General features: G+C 33.7%; 1 protein-coding gene across 2 annotated transcripts; it reads left to right on the forward strand.

Moving 5' to 3' along the window:
- The first annotated feature begins 3849 nt into the window (after positions 1-3849).
- LOC117918652 (nuclear transport factor 2-like) lies at positions 3850-9309 on the forward strand. 2 transcript variants are annotated; one of them, XM_034835451.1, is made up of 10 exons: positions 3850-3981; positions 4115-4185; positions 4285-4422; positions 4843-5131; positions 5219-5439; positions 5635-5797; positions 5883-6031; positions 6110-6172; positions 7742-7811; positions 8356-9309. In XM_034835451.1, exons 2-10 carry the CDS (start codon positions 4141-4143, stop codon positions 8643-8645), a joined length of 1428 nt encoding a protein of 475 aa, XP_034691342.1. In that variant the 5' UTR covers positions 3850-3981; positions 4115-4140; the 3' UTR covers positions 8646-9309. The 2 variants fall into 2 exon arrangements, with proteins under 2 accessions (XP_034691342.1, XP_034691343.1); XM_034835452.1 differs by having other exon boundaries at positions 3851-3981; positions 5910-6031.
- Positions 9310-14559: the final 5250 nt, after the last annotated feature.

The following is a 14559-nucleotide window of genomic DNA, read 5'->3' on the forward strand; positions in this document are numbered from 1 at the left end:
TCTTTTTGTAAGGTTGTTGGTGCACTAGGACTTTCATGCATTTCATTCTTTATTTACACACCAAAATCATCCAAGAGTAATATTGTTTTAAATATATTAAGAATTGGATGACTTCATGTTTTCAACTAAAACCTTGTATTAAATGATTTTCAAACTTGTGTTAAAAGGTTTTAAGTTGAAAAAGGTTGAGTGTTGAGCCAAAAAAATAGGTCAACCGGTTCAACCGGTCGAGGACCGGTTGAGGGAGCCAAAAAGTTTCTCTCTCTCCCAATGGCCTCTTCTTCCCGATCAAGGTTGAACCTCAACCGGTTGAGGTCCGGTTGAGGCCCAACAGTCACTTTTCCTAACGGCTAGTCAACCGGTCGATCCCTAGCTCGACCGGTCGAACCCCAACGGCTAGTATGACTTTTTTCTTCTATAAAAAGGCTCCAAACTTCATTGTTTCATAAGCAAAACCTTCCCAAATCATTCTTGATTATATTTGAGCCTTGGAAGAGTGTTTTTGAGTGCACCGTTGTTTCATAACTTGCATATCTTTAGTGCACCATTCAATCCTAGTTTTTCTTGTATCTTTGAATCTAAAGTTCTCTTACTAGGATTTTGAGAGATCATTATTTATATATCTTTATGAGGAATTTTCTCAAGTGAGGGGTATCACTTGAGAGGTTGTTTAAGAGAGGGATATCTCTTGAAGAAGTGTAAAGGGTGCTTGGAGCCAAAAGTCCAAGAGGTGAATTGGAACCATAATCCAATTGTAAAGAGATTGGAAGCTTGGTTGAAGCTTCAAGATAGTGGAACCCTCACTCGGTTAAGAGGTTGAGGAGAGTGGACGTAGGCAAGCAAGTGTCGAACCACTATAAACTCTCGTGTTTGCACTCTCTCTTCTCTAACTCTTTTAAATTATATGCAATTGTGTTTATTTTGTTTATTATATATTTGCATATAATTGTCTCTTATTTTTACATAGTTTAAATTTGTGAAAAAGAGACCATCACCCTATTTACCCCCCTCTAGGGTGATTACCATAGTTTGGATTAGCCTCAAATTCCTAACATAAACCTTTTTAGTAAAAATATGATATCCTTGAACTTTTAAGATTTGAAAAGAATGTTGCTGATCAATTGACCAAGGGTTTTTCTAGGAATGCTGTCTCGAAATCACTGAGGGAGATGAGGCTTAAGCCCTTAAAGGAGTCACCTCAAGAAGTAACCCGACCTTTATGATTAAAGATCCCATGAATAAGGTTCAATGGGTAGAAACAATCCACATTGTGTGACTTAATACCACTAATCTTTAGGAGAGAATCTCTTTTGATGTGATGTTAGGAAGAGTGTTTCCTTGAATGAGCCCATGGCAAGAAATTCTATGAGGTCCAGGTCATATGTACCCTTGGAGGACTCAACTAAATGAGATTTGTTGTGAGGTCGCAACTATGGGAGTAAGGCTATTCCCTGGTAACTCTCATGAGAATCAAGTCCCACATCAATACTATGTGTGCGACATGTTAAAGTTTGGCTCAAGGACCTAGTTCAAGACATGGTTCACTAAGGATCCTCAAATGAAAATTGTCAACACTAAGTATAGATTCAAGTTCGGAAGACACCTATACCCATTACATAGTATAAAGTTGCCCATTACTTTCTCTATTTATTATTATTATTATTATTATTATTATTTTGAAGTTTTAAACCTTGTGGGGGAATGTAAGATTTTATTTTAAAAATATAAAGTTTAAAACTTCCTTTTACAAATAGGAAATATGTTACAATCTTGGTTTTATACCTTTATTATTGTGAAAGTAAAAGGCAATAAATGACTTTTACTTTTCCAATGGTTGTGTGAGTTCATTGATATTTACAAGATTTTATAGAGTTGATCATTCTGAAATAAATAAGATTCAGATAATAATCATCTTTTATTCTTTAAAAATGGCCTTTTATTTTTATAGAAAAGTATATCACAAAGAAATTGTTTCTTCTTTCTTGAGTTTTTATTTTTTTATTTTTCTAAGCAACAATATTGTGGATAGGTTCTCCATAGTCTTCCTATTGACGTGCCTATAGAGGAGACACTGCTATGAACTAACGATTAGAGTTGTATCTTGGAGTAACTATTATTCGTTAACACCACACGTAGGGAGGCGATAGTAGCTTTAGGACAATGTGCTACCACATGCCTCACCAAATCAGGTCAACTCTTTTTTAACTTTTAATTCTATTTAAATTCATAATTCTCTATATTTTCATGTTTCATTGAGAAAGCAAAATTTAAGAAGAGGAATAGAGACAACGAAGAAGAAAGTGTTTTTTTTTTCCATAACACTTATCTTAGAGATGATGCATGCTTTTAGAACAATCCCAATGATGAAAGCTATTAGAACCTTTAGAATGCAATGGAAACATGATAAACAAATAAAAAATAAAAATAAAAATCGGCAACATAGAAAACGTCAACAATGATGACCCTAAAGTGATGACAATAAACTCAACTGCAAAATCTAAAGCAAAAGGGAAAATATACATTAAATTAATCTTATCAAAAGACAGTCATATCATAAAAAATACATGATAGCATGAAGGAAAAAATAAAGATGGAAAGAAGAAAAGACAAGATGAAAAGAAGGAAAAAAAAAACAAAAACAAAAATCACTATGCATATAAATATTTAGACTATGCGCATATTTTGTATATGAATACATTAACTATTTACATAAATGTATTAGTTTACCATTACCACTTACCTTTCCCGTATAAAAAAAACCTATGAAACGTACTATCCTAGTCTACTATACCTTATTTTATTTTTACATAACTAGCTTTGTATATAAAAAGGAAATAGTGAAAGAAAGAAAGAAAGAAGTTGAAAAAATATAATAGAAAAAGCCAAAAGCCTATTGGACAATAGTTTTTTAGAATAATTTTATATTCTAAAAAAAAACCCAAGAAAATATATTTGATAACAAAAACTATTTTATATTTTTAAGAGCATAAAAAAAATAAAAATTCAAAGAACATCTTTCAATTGTTTTATGCCATTTTCACTTATTTTTTAAGGGTTATTTTAAAAAAATAATTATACAAATATGTAGAATGATTAAAAATAAAATACTAAATATAAAAATTATTTTTAAAACATATTTAAAAATATTATAAACATATTAAAAATATTTTAGATTTTCAAATGTGCTTTTGTTATACAAAATATCATACAACAATTTTAAAAAATTGTTCTAAAAAACTGTTTTTAAGAATTATTTTCAAAAACAGTTACTAAACGAGGTCCCAACTTTCTCCTAATTCCTTCTCTAACTCATTGTACATTTTGTGTAAATTCTATTGTTTCAATAAAATAAGAAATAAATGATTTATTTGAGATATATATAATCAAAATGATGAAGGGCATTTATGCAAAAAAATGAATTACTTTTCAATTAAAACACATGAGAGAGATTAGATTTGCAAATTTAAGGATTATTGAATCCATTTTAACCAATTAATTCTATATTTTAATAGGTGAAATAATTAGAAAAATTATTGATAGGATAAGAGAGGATAGATTAAACATGATATAAAACATTAATGATATATGACCATTCTTATTATTATCTTCTAACATGAATGGTGATGATTAATATTGATTTAATAATAAAATATACATGATCACAATAAATACATTATTTTATTTTAATAATCGTTTTCTAATGATACAAGTAACATCTTCTTGGGCTACAAAATTTTGGTGTTGGGCCGATCAAAGCCCAGCGGGTTGGACCAAGAATAAAATAATAAAATAACCGATTGGAATGGTTGTGGGGAAGGTCTGTGTCTTATATAAATATCCAAAAAAAACCCTCATGTTCCCACTCGCAGATCCACGACAGCAGCGCCCAGTCCAAACCCTAGCGCTCGGAAAAGGGAGGAGTGAGAAGCAAGGTTTCTGTCACCTCACTCCTCCACCACAACAACCCAGCCAAGGCCTCAGGTACCCACTCCTCTCCTCCCCCCTCTTTGCTTCTACAAAGTACAAACCATAGTTGATTATCATCTGTGAAAAGAGGAATGAATTACAAGGGGTTGTTGTAGTCTCTATATTGTTTTGTTGGGTGTGATATCAGGTTTTAAGGAGATCCATCGATCAGAAATGGCGCAGCAAGCCCCAGCTGGATCAACCCATGCGGCCCAAGTTGTATGTATACTAATACTATTGACCGAGCCTGAAATTGTATTTTCCTTTTGGTTGAGGTTGTTGTTAACTGGTGTGAATGAAATTCTGGCAAATTTTCAGGTTGGGAACGCTTTTGTGCACCAATACTACCATATCCTGCATCAGTCCCCAGAGCTTGTTTTCCGGTTTTATCAGGATATTAGTAAGCTTGGTCGTCTCGAGGAAAATGGGATCATGGGTGTTACCACAACAATGGAAGTAAGATATCTTTGTGATTTATTTTTATCTTTTCTTGGTGTTTTTGTATCTTTTTCTGATTTATGCAAACTTTTCTTAGTTTTGTTTAGGGCGATATGGAGGAATAAACAACTCAAATTAGCTAAATGATTATATCTTGCTCCAGTTGATTAGGGGTTTTGGCTTTCTCAAAACCCAAGTAATGAGAATTTATTTTATTTTCCTTTTCCCATTTTTTTTTTTCCAACCAAACGTAGGATTTGAGGGTATAAGATTTGAAAATTAGGAGTATTCGTCTTTAGGACTATCCAGGGTGCTGGCATGCCTCCAAGATTCCTTATATTGGTATATGAATTTAAAATATTAGACGTTATAGTTAGCATTTGAGAGAATTAGATATGTACTGCTTCTGTAATGGTTTGATTTTTTCTCATTGTGCAGGCAATCAATGAGAAGATACTCTCACTTAACTACGGGGACTTGATTGCCGAGATTAAGTCTGTGGATGCCCAAGAATCTTTTGGAGGGGGAGTCCTTGTCCTTGTAACTGGGTATTTGACAGGGAAAGACAATAGGAGCCGAGATTTTACTCAGTCCTTCTTTCTTGCACCTCAAGACAAAGGCTACTTTGTCTTGAATGACTTATTCAGATACATTGAAGATGTCAAATACCAGGATGGAAATCCAGGTCTGGTGAGTGAGGTGGAAGCTCCTCTTACTCCTGAACAAGGTGATGGGAAACTCACTCTGTAGCTTGAATCAGTGGATTTTGGTGGTTTGTATTATTTGAAGATTGGATTTTTTTGGGTATCTGCAGATCCTTCTCCGGTGCAAGAGAATCATATTTTGGAACCAACACCAGAAGTGCCAGAGGAGGTTAATGAGGAAGTCTATAACCCTAGTGAGAATGGGGAGGCTTCAGTTGAGGAAGAGGAAGCACCAGTGGCTGAGGTTGTTGATGAAATCCAGGATGATCAGATGGTGACCATATCTGATTCCAAAATCTTAGAAGTGCCAAAGAAGTCATATGCTTCCATTGTAAGTAGTTATTATTCATATTGCTAAGCCTTCAAACTGTTCAGAAACTCTGAATTCTTGTAGAGTGGTGTTGGCATGAATTGGTAGATTCAGAAATTTTGGGCACTGATAATCCCCATTACTAAGTCAATTTGTTGTTGGCCATATGTCTGTTGAAGTTTTAAGTAGTGAAACATCTTGATATTGTTGTTTCAGGTGAAGGTAATGAAGGAAAGCTCTGTGCCTTTCTCAAGTCCTACCCCTACCCCTCCGAGGCCTGTACCAAAGATTCAAGAGCAGCAAGTGACAGTTGCACCATTGCCAACACCAGGAGCTGAGGCAAATGCTATTGAAAATGGGAATAACCAAGATGGAGAAGGTAAATGTCCTCTCATTCTAGTTCACTTCTAGTTCCTAAACCATGATTTTGTTTAGTAACTTATGATGATGATTTCATTTGGTAGTTTTATTTATTTGTTTATTTTGCACAGCGGATGGTCATTCTATCTACATAAGGGGTTTGCCTTCAAATGCCACACCTGCTTTACTTGAGGACGAATTCAAGAAGTTTGGACCTATTAAGAGTGGTGGTGTTCAAGTTAGAAGCAACAAGGTATGACTAACTTTATGTTCATGTCTTTTTCTTTGGAATTTTCTAGCATTAATTATTCTAATCCTCATAATTTGGCAGCAAGGATTTTGCTTTGGCTTTGTGGAGTTCGAGGTGGCAAGTGCCGTTCAAAGTGCAATGGAGGTATGCTTAAGTTTTTTGCTGCAGAAACTGTTTTCTTGTCCGACTTCATGTCTGTTTAATGGCTATTTATCAAGTTCATTTGTTTAAATTGCTCCAATTTGGTCACCCAGTGACACTTGAATGGTTTGAATGCTGAATATTTCTTCATGTGGTTTATGCTATTATTCCAATGTTAATTGGTTCTTGCTGGTTATATTTTCTTATGTGTTTTCATGGAATATGTGGCATTTTCCATTGTTTATTCTTTCATTTTGGTCTTGCTAGATATCAGTTGGAAATGCTCTATACCATTGATTTTCTCTTCATTGATCAATTTGATTGCAATTGTTAGTCCCTCTTGATGCAGATGTGTGCAAATACAGACACATGTTTTGGGGTTTATGTTTACTTACATTGCAAGGGAAACCTTTTTTGTGAAGGAAAATTTATTGCTTTGTGCAAGAAAAAAGAAAGAATAAAGAAGAAAGGAAAAAGGCTGGGGAATCTGTGGAAAGGCAAAGGAAGAAGCCCAACCCTATAGCATTCCATCCTATCCCAAAGAAAAGCAGAGTAGTTACTTACTTGAAATTCAGAATTTGTACATATAAAAATGAAATTCACAGGAATAAGCACACCATGCTAAAAAAGTTCTATTCCGCTTCTTCCAAGCATAGTAAAAAAGGCAGCTACAAGTTTTTATATACCTTTATAAAAAATCACCTACTGCCAGCATAAATATCAACTAGAATGTTAACTGATAGTGTATGTGTGCATGATTACATCCATGAATCATGCTTTTGTTTTCCTCAATTTCTTGTTCAAGAATAAAAATTTTGACTATGAGAGATGGGAATTTTTTGTTCATTTGTTGGCTATAAAGCAGTGTTTTTTTTTATTTTTATGACTTTGTAGCATTAAATATGCATGTTTCCGGAAAGAGATGGATTATACCCATTTATTGGTTGCATTAGGTTGAGTGACATGAATAGATGCCAAAATGAGCTGCAAGCCAAGGCCGTAGTGAGACATAGGAATAGAGGAAGATAAATTGCAATGACTCGCTTATTCTTTGAAGAGGAAAAAAGAAAGAAATAAATTTCCCCAAATGCATTCAATATATATATATATTTGTTTCATTTTGTATGGATTCTTAGAAATGTTAAGGCCTCAATAATTGTTAATTAGGCCTAATGTTGTCTCAGTGTCTGTAACATATTGGATGCTAATTCTCCCCATAAAAGGAGTCCAGTGGTTCAGGCTCAATTGCCCTCTTGCCAATTTTCTGTTAACTAAATGAACTGTGAATTGGAAATACATTTATGCCTTGAGATCAATAGTTGCTTATTTATTTATTTTGTTACCCTCCTTATTGACATTTCTGATGATAAAGCAGTATTTATTTTCTTTGTAAACCATTTTGAATCACATTATTGAGTCTGATTTGGTTGAATTATTTTACATCAAGGTTTTTAGTGTGATATTGTTTCATTAGCTGTTTCTCTTTTGCTTCATGTTGTCATTGGCTTACTCTGTCTAATTATTTGATATTTTCCTGATTTTTGTAAGAACTCTGTTTCTTCAATGTTTCAGGCTTCACCCATTACAATTGGTGGGCGTCAAGCTTTTGTTGAGGAAAAGAGGTCTACAAACAGTTCTAGAGGCAAGTTGGATTTTATGTTGAGTTATTCATTTAAAAGAAGGAATGTCTCTAAAAATGAAATGTCTATGAGTTGCATAGCGAATGGATAACATCTTTTGCTGGATTGAGGTCTGTCCTTGTCAAGATAAAGGAAAGACACGATATCTTTTCTTGTGCTTGGTGCAGCGGGGGGTTAGGGGTGGGGGAACACCGGAGCATGGGTATTTGTCAAAATGATGCCTTTGAAACCTATTTTATCAAAGCAACAAATTGTGGAAAGGGAACTATTTCAAACATTCTCTCTAGAATTGGTCTTCTTGATGCAGATCATACATTTTCAAATGGTGGATGGGAATTGGTTTTATTCAGTGAAAATTTGGTTGCAGCTCCATATTGGAAGGAAATTTTACATTCAGCATAATCCAATTTATCAACTGTGCTTTTAAATTTTTTAAAAATAGCTCTTTTTCCCCCCATTTTTCGCATCATGATCCAAATTTAGGCTTCACCCAATCTTTCTTGATTGCTTTTAAATAAAGAAGTAGCTATTTTTTTTGTCTTGCAGTGAACAACAGAACACGCTTTTCAAACGGAAGGGGAGTTGTATTCAGGAATGAGGGAGGTAGAGGACGCGGAAACTATGGAGTTAACAGAGGATATAACCGAGGTGATTTCAATAACAGGAGCGATTTTGGAAACAGGGGCAGTCGGGGAGGATTTCCAAATCGTGGAGGTGATGGATATCAGAGGACCGATCATGTGGGGAGCAATGGTGGCCGTGTGAACCGTGCTAGTGGCTTGACTGTTAATGCTGCAGCCAAAACTACAGCACCTAGGGTATCTGCCTCTGCCTGAAGAAGTTGGTTGAAAAGGAGGTTGGTGAGTTCTTAAAGGAAATTAGGTTTCAGCACCTGCTGATCCTTTTTGTGGATGAGGCGTTCGAAAGTTTCTTTACAATTTTCTCTAACCTTTTGTCCAATTTTTGCTCTCTATTTTGGGTGGTTATAGTTGGATGTTGGATAATTTAATTAGTTTGTTGTCTAGTATACTAATGCCATCTGTAGTTCCCTCAGAGGGGGTGGGGGTGGAGGGGGTTGTCGTTTGTCATTTGTGGTTAGGTTGTATTCTTAGCCCTGTTGTGAGGGCCTTTGTTAGTTAAATTTTTTTAGGGCTGTTGATCGTTGTGAAATGACGATATGGTTCTGGATATAGGTCATTTTTGTTCTTGGTTTTGCAGAAACAGCTTAATAGATGTTTTAATCATCTTCTGCCTCAATATTTTTTTTTTTTAGCTTTTTTGTTTTTCTTGGGAAGCTGCTAGAAAATGAGAAAGTCTGAGCCCATCTTTTGGTTGCAGCTGTAGGTCATTTGGTGTCTTTATTTTCTGGAAACATCTGATGGAAGTTGAGTTTTTTGTTTGATTTTACATTGTGGAAACCTGTGTTGTTGAGACACCATTAGTGGTGTCTTGAATATTTATTTGGTAAATAATTTATAGAGATGCATTTTACATGGGATGCACCATTGGATTCAAATGTGTTTGAGTGGTAGGATATGGAGGTTGGAGGCTAAAAGGAGTTTTTGTTAGTCTAATCCTGTGATTGCCTTTGGTTTGCACAAGGCCTTAAGTGGAGAGGCTTGTGATGGAGAAAATAGATTGTCTGTATAATACTTTGTTTGGTTTGAACTAAGCATGGCATGGAATGCAGGTGCAGATGCTCCTGCTTGAGCAAAAGCCATTTAAATGTCAACATCTATCTATGCCCTTCTCAGCAAATGGATGCCATGGGAAAATGCTGGGTCTGGAATAGTTGAATGAAGAAGAGGGGCAGTCACCGCTAAATTGAGTTGGGTTTGTCTCTTCAATCCCTTTTTTTGTATAAGTTGTGTGGTCAGAAATAAAGCGAAAGGAAATATGGATTTGAGATCTTTCTTTTGTCTCAGAAAATGACGGGTATGACAATGAGTGTGAGGGGGGTTGTAGCAGTTGTCATTGGTGGCCCATTTCACCAAGACTTCCAACTCTCCTTGTCGCCGTCACTCACTTTCATGTGTATATAAACAAAATTTCTCAAAATAAAGAAAAGAATTGTAAATTTGATAATTTAAGGGAATGACCTTCAGCACTGATTCTTCTTACAAAGAATAAGCACTTTTTAAAGCAATTTAATACTTAATTCTTTTATGAAAGGGGGTCTCATCAACAAATAAGAAGTCTTCTAATGAAAAGAAATTTTTAAGTTTTATTTTTCAGTAAATCTTCAAACAAATTCAAAATTTTAAGAAATTTTCCATTTTTTTTGAAATCTTCAAAAAATCTGGAGTCTTCAAAGAATTTTTTCAAGAGCCTTTCTTGTGGTGCTTTGAAATGAGAATCATTTATGGATTGGAAAAACTTGTTTTGATTTTATCTCTTGGTATCAGTGTCTTGATTTTATTTTATTTATTAAGATAATAATAATAATTTAATTTAATTTAATTATTATATTTAATTGTCTAGGATAATTATCACAATTAAGTTTTCTAGAGATTATTATTTTATCTCACATGTCAATACATTATTAGTCAATTAACACGTCATAATGGACAAAATTTGTTTCTCTAAAAATGTCTCCTTACAAAATTTGTTTGAGTAGAGAATTTGAAAGTGTTGAGGTTTATTTGTTTTGTTTTGATTTTTTTTTTTTTATTGACAATTAGAAATCCTAATACTAAAAGGATTTGAAATAAGGAACTTTATCCGCTAAAAATTTTAAGCCGATGAACAAGATTTTGCACCTTTGTTTGTTTGTTTGTTTTTTATTTTATTTTAAATTTTGAGTTTTGATTCAAATTTGTTCACATACACAATATAAGAGTGTTAAGGGGTGAACTATTTTTTGAATCTTTGCTTTACTTTATTTTATTGTTTGGTTTGATTTTTTTTTATTGGCAATTAGAAATACCAATACCAAAATAATTTGAAATAAGAAGTTTAACAGGCCAAAATTTTAAGCCAATGAATAAATTTTAGAAACTTTATTTTATTTTATTTTGAGACTGATTTCGAATTTTAATTGGCAATTAGAAATCCTAATGTCAAAAGAATTTGAAGTATAAAATTTTATTGATAAAAAATTTAAACCAAAAAATTTAGTTAGATATTTTTAAAATTTTAGTGTCTCAAATATTTGAAAGCAATCAATTTGATTGGGTTTTTTTTTTTTTTTTTTTTTGGGTACTTCATATGTATATATTTTTAAGTATATTTCCAAATTGTTTATTGGTCCAAGTTACAAATTTTGTATAACATGGCAACATGAGTTGGAAATCATATCCAAAATAGGAATTGAGGGAGTCGAATAGGAGTACAATTAGGATATTGAGCATATAAATACCTCACCCCTCTTCCTTACATAAATTTTTTCATTGAGCCTTTACCATTTTTGAAGTGGTGCATCTCCAAATACAACTTCTTTCATGGTAAGCATTTGTTTTTTTTTTTTTTTTCTTATTTTCTTATTAATATAGTCTTTGTCATTTTCTTTTTATAGAATAACTTTCTTGGTTCAGAATTTTCAATATAATTGATGATAATCACTCATTTTTTATAGCTTGTATGTTTGTGGTCATGTGTCCACAACGGATTATTCCTTTCGATCCTCATAGCCTCTGGCCTAGGTCGGTGGAAACTCCTTTTGGTCCTCATAACCACTAGCCCAAGGAAGGTCCTTTTCAAGCAGCAATAATTAGACTAATGATGAACTAAACTAAGATATAGATACCCTATAAGAAAGAAAGACACACAAAGAAAAACACACAACACAAAAATAGAAAATTGAAAAGAAGGAAATATTCATTAAAAACTACAAAGAAAATATTACATAAAGGAAAAACTATCCCTTCTCTCTCTCTCTCTCTCTCCCTCTCTCTCTCTCTCTCATTTATTTACAATTCTCGTATTTATAGGTTGAAAATCTCCCTCATTTCTTACTAGTTTGAAGTTATCTCTAGTTAACTTCACCTCCTATCCATGTTATTGATCTAGCGACACAACCATCAATAAAAAAAATGTTAGTGTGGAGTAGCTGGCTTATCATTTTAGCATGACAAAATGGTGGTGTAAATAGATCAATCCAATCTACAAGGGTGTTATTTGCTGTGTAACCCTGATGAGTGTGCAAAGATTGGAAGATATGGCATATGTGCAAGGTGATCAAGGCAATACTCTGAGACAAAAGTTATTTAGGGTGTGCTTCATAATTAGAAGAGAGAGCCCACTTTATGACTAGGATGGTACATTGTTTTATTTATCAAAATTGTTGCATCGAGGGTTGTTGTTGTGCATTTGACGTATTGCTTAATAGTGCACTTATGGAGTTGGTTCTATGAGCACTATGTAGGGTAAGGAGGTGAGGAGCCCCTCTTTCTTAGTGCACTTAGAAAGCACATAGTTGTTGAAGCACATAAGGGAATTGTGTAATCTGAGCTGAGTGCCTTTAGTGTGCAATATGAAGTGCACAATGTAGATTAGGCCCCTTAGTGTGCAATCCAAACTACCACTTAAAGATGCGTAATCTTGAGTACGCTTCTTTAAGTACACAATTTTGATTGACGCTCCTAACTCCTAGGGTGCGCTTCTCTAAGTGCATAATTTGGATTAAAGTTCCTAGCTCCTAGGGTGCATACTTTATATTAGGTTCTACCTAGTATGCTATTGGGGACCCTACTTAGGTTGAAGTGTACTATTAGTGATAGTGTATCCCCACTTGGGTGCTCTTTTCTCCATGAAGTGTTAGAAGTGCACCCAACCTACCTTAATATTACAAAAATCTCATAGAGCACTTCAAATGAATTTTCCGAAGGGATTAACATCAAACTCAGGCTAGGCTTGTAATAAGTGCTTCACATACATTAAAATAGGCTTTTTTAGAGTTATCCCATTGTATAATTTGAGTTCTCATCAAGGTCTGGGACTCTTTGAGTCTAATAGATGACACTCTATGATTGGCTTAAGAGAGCAGTTCAAAGGTTGCATGATCTCCCATATGACACTGTGACTACTAAGCCCAATGCTCATGCATTGACTATCCTTAATTTTGCTCCACCACATGATTAGCTTCATATTAATCCCTTAGGGTGGTCATAGAGATGTCTTATATTATGAGGGTTTTAAAATTGATGTCATCTTGGTTGATGAAAGATTAATTCAGATGGAGACAAATATTTAGTCCCTAACCATTTTTTACACTTATAATTTTAAGACCTTGGATTGAATGGAATTCAAACAAAAGGTAGACAGTTCTTCGGGTAGAAAAGTAAAGTGACCCATAGTTAATGTAGAAAGTGTAGAAAAGGAAGAACAGATTCAGATGATGGAAGTCAAGTTTAGTTAGGAACACATCTAGACTGAGGCTCATATCGACATAAAAACTAGCATTAAGCATAATAAGACCATTCCTACCTCTCAATATCTAGAGAAGACTACTTTGATATATGAGACATATTTTGAGGCAACTCCTATCGAGTATCTTGAGTATTATGCCTTTCCATTTGAATTAGATTAGCAACATAAGGACTCTCTTTTTATGCTCAAATTAGCTCCCTTGGTACTCACCTTAAGGACATTGCATTGACCATTAATAAGATCTTCTCTTCCTTAGAAACATGGTTTGATCAATTTTAGGAAAATATTTCAACATGTCTCTATATGCAACATGATATTTAGAAGGACATCTCAACATACCTTCAACCCTAGCATGAGGAGCTCACCCTTTCAACCTCGAGCCTTATAGTTTCTCTTAATGTTGTAAAAAGGAGAGATATATTTGTAGACATTTAAAGCTTGGATTTTTTCATTTCTAGTAATTTATGGTTATCTTTAGCTATTTTTGCATTTCCAATTATTCATGGTTATTTCTAGTTGTTTTTGCAAAATTTATCTTTGGAAATTTTGGATGTTTTATACTTTGGATTATTGATATTGATCATGTTTTTGAACCAATACTATCAAAAACATGCTTTATATTTACTTTGGATTATACATATATATCTGGAGATTGTTAGCTCAAGTTTTTCTTTAATCATATTTAATTATAACAAAATAAGGTTAAAGTAGTAATGGTTTTAAGCTTAATGTTTCAGTTGAAAGCCCTTAGGAATTGTAAGTAAGATTGTTTCGTGGTATAATTGGGTCATTGTATTTAATTCATGTAAAAGATTTTCAAAACTCATCCTTAAAATTGAATTCACTTCTTTAGAAAATGGATAAACTTGGTTTTAAATGAAACTCGAGTTCAAAACTTCCCAAAATTAATTTCAAAAAGGTTTAGTAAATGTGTTGGAAGCATAACCATTGTTCCCCATTCATAAATTGGTCCAAAACTTGCAAAAGTCATGAATTGTTCAAGGAATGGTGTATTTGGTTGACATAGTGTTGAAATTAGGCCTTTTTTTTTTTCTTCTATTTTAAGTGTTTATTGATTAAGGCTTAAAGCTCGATCAATCGAGCAACAAGTTGAACCAGATACTCAATTGGTTTAGTTTGTGACCTAATGATCATATGCAATTACACTAAATAATCAACAGTTAGTTAATCAATTCAGTTGGAGGTTTGACTAGTCGAACTTTGATTGTGCCTCATAGCTATTTTGAGCTTCCCTTCTATATATATGAGATTAAACTTGCATTTATTGATATAAAGAGCACTATGTAATTATTGTTTATCAACAATAGAGCTTTCAAAACTTGTTTTGAAATGCATTGAATCCATACTTGCAACTAGTGCACT

The sequence above is a fragment of the Vitis riparia genome, chromosome 7 (assembly GCF_004353265.1).
Source record: "Vitis riparia cultivar Riparia Gloire de Montpellier isolate 1030 chromosome 7, EGFV_Vit.rip_1.0, whole genome shotgun sequence".
In the NCBI taxonomy this organism is placed as follows: Eukaryota; Viridiplantae; Streptophyta; class Magnoliopsida; order Vitales; family Vitaceae; genus Vitis; species Vitis riparia.

What these genes read in the sequence shown, in the direction of transcription:
- LOC117918652 (XM_034835451.1), top strand. Translation starts at nt 4,141, where the DNA reads ATGGCGCAGCAAGCCCCAGCTGGATCAACCCATGCGGCCCAAGTT. An exon ending in GTGTTACCACAACAATGGAA is followed by an intron (nt 4,423 to 4,842) that starts GTAAGATATCTT and finishes CTCATTGTGCAG; the next exon opens with GCAATCAATGAGAAGATACT. An exon ending in CCGTTCAAAGTGCAATGGAG is followed by an intron (nt 6,173 to 7,741) that starts GTATGCTTAAGT and finishes TCAATGTTTCAG; the next exon opens with GCTTCACCCATTACAATTGG.